This window comes from Chiloscyllium punctatum, chromosome 14 (genome assembly GCF_047496795.1).
Source record: "Chiloscyllium punctatum isolate Juve2018m chromosome 14, sChiPun1.3, whole genome shotgun sequence".
NCBI lineage: Eukaryota > Metazoa > Chordata > Chondrichthyes > Orectolobiformes > Hemiscylliidae > Chiloscyllium > Chiloscyllium punctatum.
This window is the reverse complement of record NC_092752.1, coordinates 11,318,076-11,333,094: the sequence shown is the minus strand read 5'-3', so window position 1 is coordinate 11,333,094 and position 15,019 is coordinate 11,318,076. Positions and strand designations below refer to the sequence as shown.

Genomic DNA, 15,019 nt, shown 5'->3' with positions numbered 1-15,019 from the left:
CACACCACTCCTTCACTCCCTATTACTCCCTCTTCACACACCACTTCTTCACTCCCTCTTGCTCCCTCATCACATACCACTCCTTCACTCCCTATTACTTCCTCATCACACACCACTCCTTCACTCCCTATTACTCCCTCATCACACACCACTCCTTCACTCCCTATTGCTCCCTCATCACATACCACTCCTTCACTTCCTCATCACACACATCTTCACTCCCTATTACTCCCTCATCACACAGCACTCCTTCACTCCCTATTACTCCCTCATCACCCAGCACTCCTTCATTCCCTATTACTCCCTCATCACACACCACTCCTTCACTCCCTATTACTCCCTCATCACACACCACTCCTTCACTCCCTATTGCTCCCTCATCACATACCACTCCTTCACTTCCTCATCACACACCACATCTTCACTCCCTATTACTCCCTCATCACACAGCACTCCTTCACTCCCTATTACTCCCTCATCACCCACCACTCCTTCATTGCCTATTACTCACAAATCACACACCACTCCTTCACTCCCTATTACTCCCTCATTACACACCATTCATCACTCCCTATTACACCCTCATCACACGCCACTCCTTTACCCCTATTACTCCCTCATCATACATCACCCCTTCACTCCCTATTACTCCCTCATCACCTGCCACTCCTACACTCCCCTATTACTCCTTCACCACATGCCACTCCTTCACTCCCTATTACTTCCACTTCACACACCACCCCTTCAATCCCTATTACTCCCTTATTACACACCACTCCTTCACTCCCTATTACACCCTCATCACACACCACTCCTTCACTCCCTATTATTCCCTCGTCACACACCACTCCTTCACTTCCAAATATTCCCTCATCACCTGCCACTCCTACATTCCCCTATTACTCTATCACCACATGCCACTCCTTCACCCCCATTACCCTCTTATCACCCACCACTCCTTCACTCCCTACTACTCTCTTATCACCCACCACTCCTTCACTCCCTATTACTCCCTCATCACCCACCACTCCTTCATTGCCTACTACTCACAAATCACACAGCACTCCTTCATTCCCTATTACTCCTTCACCACATGCCACTCCTTCACCCCCTATTACTCCCTCATCACACACCACTTCTTCACTCCCGATTACTCCCTCATCACCCGCCACTCTTTCACTCCCGATTACTCCCTCATCACCCGCCGCTCATACACTCCCCATTACTCTCTTACCACACACCATCCCTTCACCCCCTATTACTCCCTCATCACACACCACTCCTTCACTCCTTATTACTCCCTCATTCACCCGCCACTCTTTCACTCCCGATTACTCCCTCATCACCTGCCGCTCACACACTCCCCATTCCTCTCTTATCACACATCACTCCTTCACTCCATATTACTCCCTCATCAAGCACCACTCGTTCACTCCCTATTACTCCTTCACCACATGCTACTCCTGCACTCCCTTTCACTCCTCATCACACACCACTCCTTCCCTCCCTATTACTCCCTCATTACACACCACATCTTCACTGCCTACTTCGCCCACATCACACACCACTCCTTCACCCCCTAGTACTCCCTCTTCACACACCACTCCTTGACTCCCTAATACTCCCACATTATTCACCAATCCCAGACCTCCACCACTCCCTCACCCCAATGCTCCCCTCATTGCCCACCACTCCCTCCTCCCATTACTCCCTCACCTCCACATCAGTCTCTCATCACTATGCCTTTACACATCTCTCTTACATCTTGTGGCCATAAATTCCTTGGAGATCTCGGTGCTCCTCCAAATCTGGCCACCCAGTTTGAATCAATTTTCCAGTAGCAGTCATGCCTTCAAGCTCTGGAACTCCCTCCCATGGTGTCAGTCTCTTAGATTCTCTGTCTTGCTTTAAGATGCTCTCTAAGTCTATACTCCTGAGCAAGAGTTTACGTACCTGGTCTAATATCACTCCACATGCCTCTGTACGAGACTTTATTTGATGATGTTGTCATGAAATTCCTTGGGACATTTTACTGTATGAACAGGTGCAATATTAATTGAAGAGACTGATGTTTGAAAATTAATACATCGTAATCTGGAGGAGAATGGATGTCCTGTGATGCACTGGGTGTCACTCGTGTCTCTGACGCAGATGGTCCAAGTTCTTAAAGAGCTGGACAGGATAGGTGCAAACAGGTATGCTGTTTTGGAAAATGTAGGGGGTGATGGATTCTCAGGGGAATGTAGCACGAACAGCCAAGTTTCTGGTATTGAGACTGGCTCTAATGCAATGAGAGGTATGTTGTGTTCCAAGACATCAATTGTTTTAGGGGATTCTCTAGTGCGAGGTACAGACAGACGTTTCTGTGGCCAGCAGCGAAAAAGCAGAATGGTGTGTTGCTTCCCTGGTGTCAGGATCAAGGATGTCTCAGAGAGGGTGCAAAATATTTTCACAGGGGAGAGGGGCCAGCAGGAGGTCATTGTCCATATTGGAACCAACGACATAGGAAGGGAAAAGGTTGAGATTCTCAAGGGAGGTTACAGAGAGTTAGGCAGAAATTTCAAAAAGAGGTGCTCGAGAGTAGTAGTATCTGGTTTACCCCCAATAGGAGGATACAGCAGATGAATGCATGGCTGAGGAGCTGGTTTATGGGAGAAGGATTCACATTTTTGGATCATTGGAATCTTTTTTGGGGTAGAGGTTAACTATACAAGAAAGACGGATTGCATCTAAATTGGAAGGGGACTAATATATTGGCAGGGAGATTTGCTAGAGCTGCTCAGGATGATTTAAACTAGTAAGGTTGGCGGGGGGGGCGGTGGGACCCAGGGGGTTAGTTAGGAAAGAGATCAATCTGAGACTGGTACAGTTGAGAACAGAAGCGAGTCAAACAGTCAGGGCAGGCAGGGACAAGGTAGGACTAATAAATTAAACTGCATTTATTTCAATGCAAAGGGCCTAACAGGGAAGGCAGATGAACTCAGGGCATGGTTAGGAACATGGAACTGGGACATCATTGCAATTACAGAAACATGGCTCAGGAATGGGCAGGACTGGCAGCTTAATGCTCCAGGATACAAATGCTACAGGAAGGATAGAAAGGGAAGCAAGAGAGGAGGGGGTATGGCATTTTTGATAAGGGATAGCATTTTAGCTGTGCTGAGGGAGGATATTCCCAGAAATACATCCAGGGAAGTAATTTGGGTGGATCTGAGAAATAAGAAAGGGATGATAACCTTATTGGGATTGTATTATAGACCCCCCTAACAGTCAGAGGGAAATTGAGAAACAAACTTGGAAGGAGATCTCAGCTATCTGTAAGAATAATAGGGTAGTTATGGTGGGGGATTTTAACTTTCCAAACATCGACTGGGACTGCCATAGTGTTAAAGGTTTAGATGAAGAGGAATTTGTTAAGTGTGTACAAGACAATTTTCTGATTCAGTATGTGGATGTACCTACTAGAGAAGGTGCAAAACTTGACCTACTCTTGGGAAATAAGGCAGGGCAGGTGACTGAGGTGTCAGTGGGGGAGCACTTTGGGGCCAGCGATCACAATTCTATTCGTTTTAAAATAGTGATGGAAAACGATACGCCAGATCTAAAAGTTGAAGTTCTAAATTGGAGAAAGGCCAATTTTGACAGTATTGGGCAAAAACTTTCGAAAGCTGATTAGGGGCAGATATTCGCAGATAAAGGGACGGCTGGAAAATGGGAAGCCTTCAGAAATGAGATAACGAGAATCCAGAGAAAGTATATTCCTGTCAGGGTGAAAGGAAAGGCTGGTAGGTATAGGGAATGCTGGGTGACTAAAGAAATTGAGGGTTTGGTTCAGAAAAAGAAGGAAGCATATGTAAGGTATAGACAGGATAGATCGAGTGAATCCTTCGAAGAGTATAAATGAAGTAGGAGTATATTTAAGAGGGAAATCAGGAGGGCAAAAAGGGGACTTGAGATAGCTTTGGCAAATAGAATTAAGGAGAATCCAAAGGGATTTTACAAATATATTAAGGACAAAAGAGTAACTAAGGAGAGAATAGGGCCCCTCAAAAATCAGGAAGGCGGCCTTTGTGTGGAGCTACAGAAAATGGGGGAGATACTAAATGAGTATTTTGCATCAGTATTTACTGCGAAAAAGGATATGGAAGATATAGCCTGTAGAGAAATAGATGGTGACATCTTGCAGAATGTCCATATCACAGAGGAGGAAGTGCTGGATGTCTTGAAACACATAAAAGTGGATAAATCCCCAGGACCTGATCAGGTGTACCCTAGAACTCTGTGGGAAGCTAGAGAAGTGATTGCTGGGCCTCTTACTGAGATATCTGTATCATCGATAGTCACAGGTGAGGTGCCGGAAGACTGGAGGTTGGCTAACGTGGTGCCACTGTTTAAGAAGGGTGGTAAGGACAAGCCAGGGATATATTGACCAGTGAGCGTGACGTTGGTGGTGGGCAAGTTGTTGGAGGGAATCCTGAGGGACAGGATGTACATGTATTTGGAAAGGTACACGACATTGGTTCGGCCACTGTTGGAATATTGCGTGCAATTCTGGTCTCCTTCCTATCGGAAAGATATTGTGAAACTTGAAAGGATTCAGAAAAGATTTACAAGGATGTTACCAGGGTTGTAGGGTTTGAGCTATAGGGAGAGGCTGAACAGGCTGGGACTGTTTTCCCTGGAGCGTTGGAGGCTGAGGGGTGACCTTTACAAAATTATGAGAGTCATGGATAGGGTAAATAGGCAAAGTCTTTTCCCTGGGGTCGGGGACTCCAAAGCTCAGGGGCATAAGTTTAGGGTGAAAGATATAAAAGAGACCTACGGGGCAACTTTTTCACACAGAGGATGGTACGTGTATGGAATGAGCTGCCAGAGGAAGTGATAGACGTTGGTACAATTGCAACATTTAAGAGGCATTTGGATAGGTATATGAATAGGTAGGGTTTAGAGGGATACAGACTAGATGCTGGCAGGTGGGACTAGATTGGGTTGGGATATCTGGTCGGCATGGACAGATTGGACTGAAGGGTCTGTTTCCATGCTGGACATCTCTATGACTCTATGATGTTTCCCCTTATTTGGGAATGGCATTTAGAACTCGGGGTATGGAGGGTGGGGGAATGGGAAAACAGTCTCGGAATAAGGGGTGAACTATTTAATTAAGGAGAAATTTCTTCATTCAGAAGGCTGTGAATCTTTGAAATTCCCTACTCCACAACAGTGGAAGCTCAGAGATTGAGCGTTTTTAAGATGGACATTAATAGATTTCTCAATCCTAATGAGATTGAGTGAAATGGGGCATATGCAGACAATTGGTGTTGAGGTAGGGATGAGCCAGTGTCTAGAAGGGTGGAGCAGGGTCGAGAGGCTGGATGATCTACTCTTGTTCCTCAACTCTGAAGTCCCAATCCATGTCTTGGTGGCTAAGGAAAGGGTAGGAGTGGGAAAAATTTCCTGTCATCTCAGTGGTGGAAAGGAAATTGAGGCCCTTTCCATCAAGATTCTTAGCTCCATTTTATAAAATGCAGGAGGATGTATGTATTGACAAAGATAGGAAAGTGAAATGATGATTGTCAGATCAGTCACAATCAGAGTCAGAACAGAGTCGATGGACTGAATGGCCTACTGTTGTTTTATGTAGTATGCTCTTACGTGGGGTGGGAGGCAGGGGGCAGTGGGGGGGGGGGGGGGGTTGCAGGGTGGGGGAGGTTGTAGCTGATAGGCTTGTATGGATCAGATTGGTGCCAACAGCCTTGAATATATCCATTGACTGAGCCTCCACTGTTTGTTGGGAAGAGAATTCCAAAGGTGAATGGCCTGCTGAGAGAAAGAAACTAGGTAAAAACAATGACTGCAGATGCTGGAAACCAGATTCTGGATTAGTGGTGCTGGAAGAGCAGTTCAGGCAGCATCCAAATAGCTTCGAATCAATTCTTCCTCAGCTCCCGCTAAATGGGAAAGTCCTTAGTTTTTTAAAATGTGATTCCTAGCTCTGAATTTCCCACACAACAGAAAATATCCTCTCCATTAAGCCCCCTCAGAATCTTGCATGCTTCAATTAGATCACCTATCATTTGTCTAGACTCCACTGAGTTTAGGCCCAAGCTGCTCAACATTTCCTCAGAAGAAATGCCTTTATCCAATGGACTGGTCTAGTCAATCCTCCGGGCACTACTTCCAATGCAAGTGTTCCTCTCAATATAATGCTAACTCCTGTCCATCCTTACCTCTGGGAAAAGTGGAAATTTCCTCACTGAATGGACTGGATGTAGCGAGAAGAAGAAAACTAATCAGTCTTTTGTTCTTTTACATATACTTATCAAGGGCTCAGGGTGTCTTCAAGAACTTCATAGCCTCTCCCTATAGCTCAAATCCTCCAACCACAGCAACATCCTTGTAAATTTTTTTCTGAACCTTTTCAAATTTCACAACGTCTTTCCAATAGGAAGGAGACCAGAACTGCACACAATATTCCAACAGTGGCCTAACCAACGTCCTGTACAGCCACAACATAACCTCCCAACGACGATACTCAATGTTCTGACCAATAAAGGAAAGCATACCAAATGCCTTCTTCACTATCCTATCAACCTGCGACTCTACTTTCAAGGAGCTATGAACCTGCACTCCAAGGTCTTTTTGTTCAGCAACACTCCTTAGGACCTTACCATTAAGTGTATAAGTCCTGCTAAGATTTACTTTCCCAAAATGCAACACCTCACATTTATCTAAATTAAACTCCATCTGCCACTCCTCAGCCCATTGGCCCATCTGATCAAGATCCTGTTGTGGTATGAGGTAACCTTCTTTGCTGTTCACTACACCTCCAATTTTGGTGTCATCTGCAAATTTACTAACTATACCTACTATGTTCATATCCAAATCATTTATGTAAATAATAAAAAGTAGTGGATCCAGCACCGATCCTTGTGGCACTCCACTGGTCACAGGCCTCCAGTCTGAAAAATAACCCTCTACCACCATCCTCTACCTTCAAGTTAGTTCTGTATCCAAATAGCTAGTTCTCCCTGTATTCCATGAGATCTAACCTTGCTAATCAGTCTCCCTTGAGGAACCTTGTCGAACACCTTACTGAAGTCCATATAGATCATGTCCACTGCTCTGCCCTCATCAATCCTCTTTGTTACTTTTTAAAAAAACTCAATCAAGCTCATGAGACATGATTTCCACGCACAAAGCCATGTTGATGATCCCTAATCAGTCCTTGCCTTTCCAAATCCTGTGCTTCAGGATTCCATCCAACAACCTGCCCACCACCAATGTCAGGCTCACTGGTCTATAGTTTCTTGGCTTGTCCTTACCAAATGTCTTAAATAATTTACCATATTAGCCAACCTCCAGTCTTCTGGCACCTCACCTGTGACTATCGATGTTACAAATATCTCAGTAAGAGGCCCAGCAATCACTTCTCTAGCTTCCCACGGAGCTCTGGGGTACACCTGATCAGGTCCTGAGGAGTTAACCATCTTTATGCATTTGAAGACATCCAGCACTTCATCCTCTATAATATAGACATTTTTCAAGATGTCACTATCTATTTCTCCACATTCTATATCTTCCATGTCCTTCTCCACAGTAAATACTGATGTAAAATACTTGTTTAGTATCTCCCCATCTCCTGCGGTCACCTTGCTGATCTTTGAGGGGCCCTATTCTCTTCCTAGTTATCCTTCTATCCTTCGTGTCTTTGTAAAACCCTTTGGATTCTCCTTAACCCTATTTGCCAAAGCTATCTCATGTCCCCTTTTTGCCCTCTTGATTTCCCTCTTAAGTATACTCCTACTTCCTTTATACTCTTCTAAGGATTCACTCGGTCTCTCCTGTCTATACCTGACATATGCTTCCTTTCCTTTCTTAACCAAACCCTCCATTTCTTTCGTCATCCAGCATTCCCTATACCTACCAGCCTTCCCTTTCACCCTAACAGGAATATACTGTCTCTGGATTCTTGTTATCTCATTTCTGAAGGCTTCCCATTTTTCAGCAGTCCCTTTTCCTGCGAACATCTGCATCCAATCAGCTTTTGAAAGTTCTTGCCTAATACTGTCAAAATTTGCCCTCGTCCAATTTAGAATTTCAACTGTTAGATCTGGTCTATCCTTTTCCATTATTATTTTAAAACTAATAGAATTATGGTCGCTGGCCCCAAAGTGCTCACCCACTGACACCTCAGTCACCTGCCCTGCCTTATTTCCCAAAAGTAGGTCAAGTTTTTCACCTTCTCTAGTAGGTACATCCACATATTGACTCAGAAAATGTTCTTATACACTGTTGACAAATTCCTCTCCATCTAAACCTTTAACACTATGGCAGTCCCAGTCTATGTTTGGAAAGTTAAAATCCCCTACCATAACCACCTTATTATTCTTACAGATAACTGAAATCTCCTTATAAATTTGTTTCTCGATTTCCTGCTGTTTTTTTTTGGGGGGGGAGGTCTACTACACAATTCCAATAAGCTGATCATCCCTTTCTTCTTTCTTAATTCCACCCAAATTACTTCTCTGGATGTATTTCTGGGAGTATCCTCCCTAAGTACAGCTGTAATGCTATCCCTTATCAATAATGCCACTCCCACTCCTCTCTTGCCGTACTTTCTATCCTTCCTATAGCATTTGTATCCTGGAACATTAAGCTGCCAGTCCTGTCCATCCCTGAGCCACATTCCTATAACATCCCCAGGCTGATTAGGCTGGGGCTGTTTTCCCTGGAGCATCGTAGGCTGAGGGGTGAACTCATAGAGGTTTATAAAATCATGAGGGGCATGGATAGGATAATTAGACAAGGTCTTTTCCCTGGGGTGGGGGAGTCCAGAACTAGAGGGTATAGGCTTAGGGTGAGAGGGAAAGATATAAAAGGGACCTAACTGGCAACATTTTCATGCGGAGGGTGGTGCGTATATGGAATGAGCTGCCAGAGGAAGTGGTGGAGGTTGGTACAATTACAACATTTAAAAGGTATTCGGATGAGTATATGAATAGGAAGGATGTAGAGGGATATGGGCCAAGTACTGGCAAATGGGATTCGATTAGGTTGGGACATCTGGTCGACATGGACGTTGGACCAAATGGTCTGGTTCCATCCTGTACATCTCTGAGACTGAATGACTTTACTCTTGGAAGTACAATCAGTGTAGGCAAGTGGAGCATCTAGTTATTTGCATACACTGGAGTTTGGAAACAGCAATGGGATAAACATCCAGTTGATTGATGCTAATATTCTAGTGTTTGGATTGAACGTCAGAGTAGAGTCGATGGGCTGAATGGCCTACTTTTGTTTCTATGTCTAATGCTTGTCTTTAGGGTTGGGGAAGTGATAGGAATGGCTGATAGACTTGCATGGATCAGTTTGATTTTGGTTGTGTTTGGGATCAATGTTGATCAGGACAGTGGTACAATTAAAGGGGAGATGGGAGCAAGGTGAGCTGTGTGAACTTCCCTGTTCTTCTCTGAACATCTCCGAATCATAGACACTGAACTTTATTATCATCCTTCAGCCCATTGAGTCTGAGCTGGTCAAAAACAACCACGAGTCTAATCTCTTGGGATATCTGGCTGATTAGACAGATGGGGCCTATTGTCAATAGGATGGTGCATCTGAGAGCACTCTCTCTGCATAAAGTGCGGAAGTGTGTTGGGCCAAATTAATGTACTACAGAGTCACTCAGCACCCAAATCCAGCACTGCAATGTCTCTTTAATTCTCGACTGGATAAATAATGGATAATGAGGCATGAAGGAAGGAAGGGGTCTAAACAGAAGAAAAACAGAGAGCAAACAAGAAACATAAATAAAAAGCCTGAGGAAGGATCATTTGACTCGAAACATTAACTCTGATTTCTCTCCACAGATGCTGCCAGCCCTGCTGAGCTTTTCCAGCAACTTTTGTTTTTGTTTCTGATTTACAGCATCCACACTGTTGTCCTGAAAGAGTCCTATGGTGCTTTGATGCTCTCAGGATGTCCCCTGACACCCAGACCCTGTGTTAAGTGCATCTTTACTGTGGTAACACTGAGAATGTTGGGGTTGATGGATAGCAATGTGGCTCACCATGCTCCTGCAGATATTCCACCATGTGTTGCACCACCAGAGGGACCCCATCAATCGTCTGCCCTCGTTGCTGGAGGTCACGGAGAGACACTCCAAACACCTTGCCGGCACTGCAGGCCCTCTTCTGCGTGCCGAGGGGATGAGCCATGATCCTCTTCACGTCCTCCTTCAGCCTGACGGCGGCCTTGTTTTGCTGGAAAGAGCAGAGGAGAGGGGAACAATCAACCACGGTCACGACAGGCAGCTCCATTAGGGTCAAGGGAGGGCAGGCACTTTACTGCAGAGCCAGACAATTACAGGGATTAGCAGGTAACTGGAAATAAAATACAATCTCCGAGGCTCAGGGAATTGCAATGGCCTGAAAAGGTTTCTCGATTGCATGAATGAGAGAGAAATGTTACTCCTGTAGCTACTGGAAACAGTAAGGTAAACATTCACGCCCCCTTTATTGTGACAGGTAGGCGGCACCCATACAGTCACCAACCCAATCCTGGCCTCTGACTTAACCACTGCTTGGCTCCGGCAGTGAGAAACATTAAAAGGAGGCTGAATTGGTTTTGGCTTGCTGGAACAAACTAAAAGCTAAATTGCAGCACTGCGGGATTCACACTCGAAAAATGAAGTGAAAAGGTAGTCCCCGCTTGCAGAACACAAGGCTCAAAGCTCCCTCTGGATATGAAACATTTCTGCGCAGCACCGCTTTCAACTGGAGGGTGTGCATCGACCTCCTTAAAGGTATTTGACAGGCAAAAGAACGGCCGCAGGGCCAAAAACAATGTTCTGAAATTGACCGCAAGGAGGCAGGAGCGAGGTTCTCGACCCTCCAGGATGGGGCTGGAATCTTCAGAGCTCAATGTAAATCTCCGGGGCGTTACTGTAAGCATCCCGGAAGGAAAAAGTAACCAGTAAAGCATTCGGACGATGACAGAAAATACTGGAGAAATCCCAGCACTCATGTTAACCCTTGTTTTTCTCTCTCGACACGTGCTGCCAGATCTGCTGAGTTTCTCCAGCACTTTCAGATTTCAATTATTTTAGCATTTAGACAACGGTGTGCTTTTGGCTTCAGGTGATAAAAATATTGGAGAAGAATTAAAAATGAATTTAAACTGAGCGGGATGGTTATGAGGCAGGAGGCTTTATGCTGAAGCCTCTGAGATTGCCTCCAATCAGAGTTGCCAACGCAGAGGTTCCAATGAAAAGCGTCTTTTCTTTTGGAGATGGGTTCCCTCTTTGTTAAAAAAAAATGCAAGACTCGACTTCTTGCCAGTTTCAACGACTTGAGAATCAGTCAGCAATTTCTGCTGCCAAACCAGGAAACGCCCACACTCTCCTCCACAACTGGGAGTGAAAATCTGGAATATATTCTCCTCCTCTCCAACGTCTGGGGATGTTGCGGTTATAAATGCAGCACTTAGCTGAGGTTGAAACATTTTTGTTAGGTACAGACATTGAGAGATTTGGAGAAAAAGCTGGTAAAATGGGTCAAGGTGCATAACAGCAACACTCTATAGTTAAGGAGCAGAACAGTGAAGGGGGCTAAATGGCCTCCTCCTATTTTTTAGTCTTGCTTGTAAAGGTATCACATTATGTTACGAATTCCGTGGAATCCTAGAATCCCTACAGTGTGGAAGCAGACCTTTCAGCCCAATAAGTCCACAGTAACTCTCTGAAGAGCATCCCATCCATTCGCACACCCCTACCCTGTCACCTTTCATTTCCCATGGCTAACCCACCGAGCTTGCACATCCCTGAACACTATGGGCAATTTAGCATGGCCAATCCACCTAACCTGCACATCTTTGGACCGTGGGAGGAAACCCACACAGACACAGGAAGAACATGCAAACTCCGCTCAGGCATTCACCCGAGGATGGAATTGAACCTGAGTCTCTGGCAATGTGAGTCCAAAAGCGTGGCGCTGGAAAAGCACAAGCAGGTCAGATAGGAGCAGGAGAATTGATGTTTCGGGCATAAGCCCTTCATCAGGATTGCAGGATTTATACCCAAAATGTTGACTCTCCTGCTCCTCAGATGCTGACCTGCTGTGCTTTTCCAGCACCACAGTCTTTGATGCTGACCTCCAGCATCTGCAATCCTCACATTTTCCCAGTGGTGTGAGGCAGCAATGCTAACCACTGAGCACCATGCCATCCCTGGACTTTGATTCAATTTAAGATTGAAATATATAAAATTCTCGACATGTAAATCAGTGTTGATGTGTTAAAACTTCCTGCGGCTGAAGAATGTCCAGAATAATCTCAGAATTGATAGACTGACATACTTCTGGATACCATGGTCATTAAAAGAATGGGGAATCGACTGGGGAGGTGGAGGGTGCGAGTTGACACAGCAGTCTGATTTTTGTATCTTCTGTGTGTTATTCTTAGCAAAAGATTCACTTGCTGAATGGCCTACAGAACATCTCGATGGCTTGGTTTGAAACTGGGTCACCAGTTCACATCGCGCCACAACAAAGTGAATGCTTACTGTTTTCTTCTTAATTCCCTCTTGCGCCTCTCTACAATATAAGACATCATTACTGAGCCTGCTCCAGCTCCTCACTGGATGTCCATCAGCACTCTGTTTCCTACATGGAGGTCAAGAATTGAAACACATCATCTTCAAACCCTACACCCTCCCATATTTTACACATATCAGCATTTCTTCACCATTATTGGGTGAAAACCCTGGAACTAGCATCAGTGTTGGAAGCTATGTTGGGCGGCTTTTGCCCGAAACGTCGATTTCGCTGCTCGTTGGATGCTGCCTGAACTGCTGTGCTCTTCCAGCACCACTAATCCAGTGAGAGCTTAGTGGATGGCACTGCTGCCTCCCAGCGCTAGGGACCTGGGTTTGATTCCACCCTCGGGCAACTGTCTGTGTGGAGTTTGCACATTCTACGCATATCTGCATGGGGTTGCTCTGGTTTCCTCCCACAGTCCAAAGGTGTGCAGGTTAGGTGATTTGGCCAAAGCTAAATTGCCCAAAGTTTCAGGGATGTATAGGTAGGTGCTTTAGTCAGGGGAAATGTAGGATAGGGGAATGGGTTTAGGTGGGATACTTTTCAGAGGGTTTGTGTGGACTTGTTGGGCCAAATGACCCCTTTCCATAATGGAGGGATTCTATATAAATTGCAGAGGTACAAAACAACAGGGTAGGTACCTCACAACCTTCACAGGGCATTATGGGGGAAAACACAGACATAGGTGATTATCAGATTTTTAGAACATAGAACATAGAACATAGAAGAATACAGCGCAGTACAGGCCCTTCGGCCCTCGATGTTGCGCCGATCAAAGCCCACCTAACCTACACTAACCCACTATCCTCCATATACCTATCCAATGCCCGCTTAAATACCCGTAAAGAGGGAGAGTCCACTACTGCTACTGGCAGGGCATTCCATGAGCTTACGACTCGCTGAGTGAAGAACCTACCCCTAACATCAGTCCTATATCTACCCCCCCTTAATTTAAAGCTATGCCCCCTTGTAATAGCTGACTCCATACGTGGAAAAAGGTTCTCACTGTCAACCCTATCTAACCCCCTAATCATCTTGTACACCTCTATCAAGTCACCCCTAAACTTTCTTTTCTCCAATGAAAACAACCCCAAGTGCCTCAGCCTTTCCTCATAGGATCTTCCTACCATACCAGGCAACATCCTGGTAAACTTCCTCTGCACCCGTTCCAGTGCCTCCACATCCTTCCTATAGTATGGCGACCAAAACTGCACACAATATTCCAGATGCGGCCGCACCAGAGTCTTATACAACTGCAGCATGACCTCAGGACTCCGGAACTCAATTCCTCGACCAATAAAAGCCAGTACGCCATATGCCTTCTTCACTGCACTATTTACCTGGGTGGCAACTTTCAGAGATCTGTGTACATGGACACCAAGATCCCTCTGCTCTTCCACACTATCAAGTAGTCTACCATTAGCCCAGTAATCCATCTTTTTATTACTCTTACCAAAGTGAATCACCTCACACTTAGCTACATTGAACTCCATTTGCCACCTTTCTGCCCAGCTCTGCAGCTTCTCTATATCCCGCTGTAACCTGCCATATCCTTCCTCACTGTCTACAACTCCTCCGACTTTCGTATCATTCGCAAACTTGCTCACCCAACCTTCTAACCCTTCCTCCAGGTCATTTATAAAAATGACAAACAGCAATGGCCCCAAAACAGATCCTTGCGGAACACCGCTAGTGACGGCACTCCAAGATGAACCTTTGCCATCAACTACTACCCTCTGTCTTCTTCCAGCCAGCCAATTCCTAATCCAAACCTCCAACTCACCCTCAATGCCATATCTCTGTATTTTCTGCAGTAGCCTACCATGGGGGACCTTATCAAACGCCTTACTAAAATCCATATATACCACATCTACCGCTTTCCCCTCATCTACCTCCTTAGTCACCTTCTCAAAGAATTCAATAAGGTTTGTGAGGCACGACCTGCCCTTCACAAAACCATGCTGACTATCCTTGATCACATCATTCTTATCCAGATGTGCATAAATCCTATCCCTTACAATTCTCTCTAAGACTTTGCCTACAACAGAAGTGAGACTCACTGGCCTATAGTTACTAGGATTATCCCTACTCCCCTTCTTGAACAAGGGAACCACGTTTGCTAGCCTCCAGTCCTCTGGCACTACTCCTGTAGACAAAGAGGACACAAAAATCAAGGCCAATGGCTCTGCAATCTCCTCCCTTGCTTCCCAGAGAATCCTAGGATAAATGCCATCAGGCCCAGGGGACTTATCTATTTTCACCCTTGCCAGAATTTCCAACACCTCTTCTCTACATATCTCAAAGCCATCCATTCTACTTATTCGTGCCTCAGTATTCATATCGACAACAATGTCCTGTTCCTGAGTGAATACTGACGAAAAGTATTCATTCAGTGCCTCCCCAATCTCTTCAGCCTCCACACGCAA

At 45.3% G+C, this 15,019-nt stretch overlaps 1 protein-coding gene across 2 annotated transcripts in view; it reads right to left on the bottom strand.

Annotated features, from left to right (window-relative positions):
- fam13a (family with sequence similarity 13 member A) overlaps positions 1-15,019 on the bottom strand; it is a 216,266-nt gene that overhangs the window by 187,791 nt on the left and 13,456 nt on the right. For both annotated transcript variants that reach the window (XM_072583879.1, XM_072583880.1), the window contains exon 2: positions 10,070-10,262. In XM_072583879.1, coding sequence (XP_072439980.1) covers positions 10,070-10,262 — 193 coding nt within the window. The remainder of the gene's footprint in view (positions 1-10,069; positions 10,263-15,019) is intronic.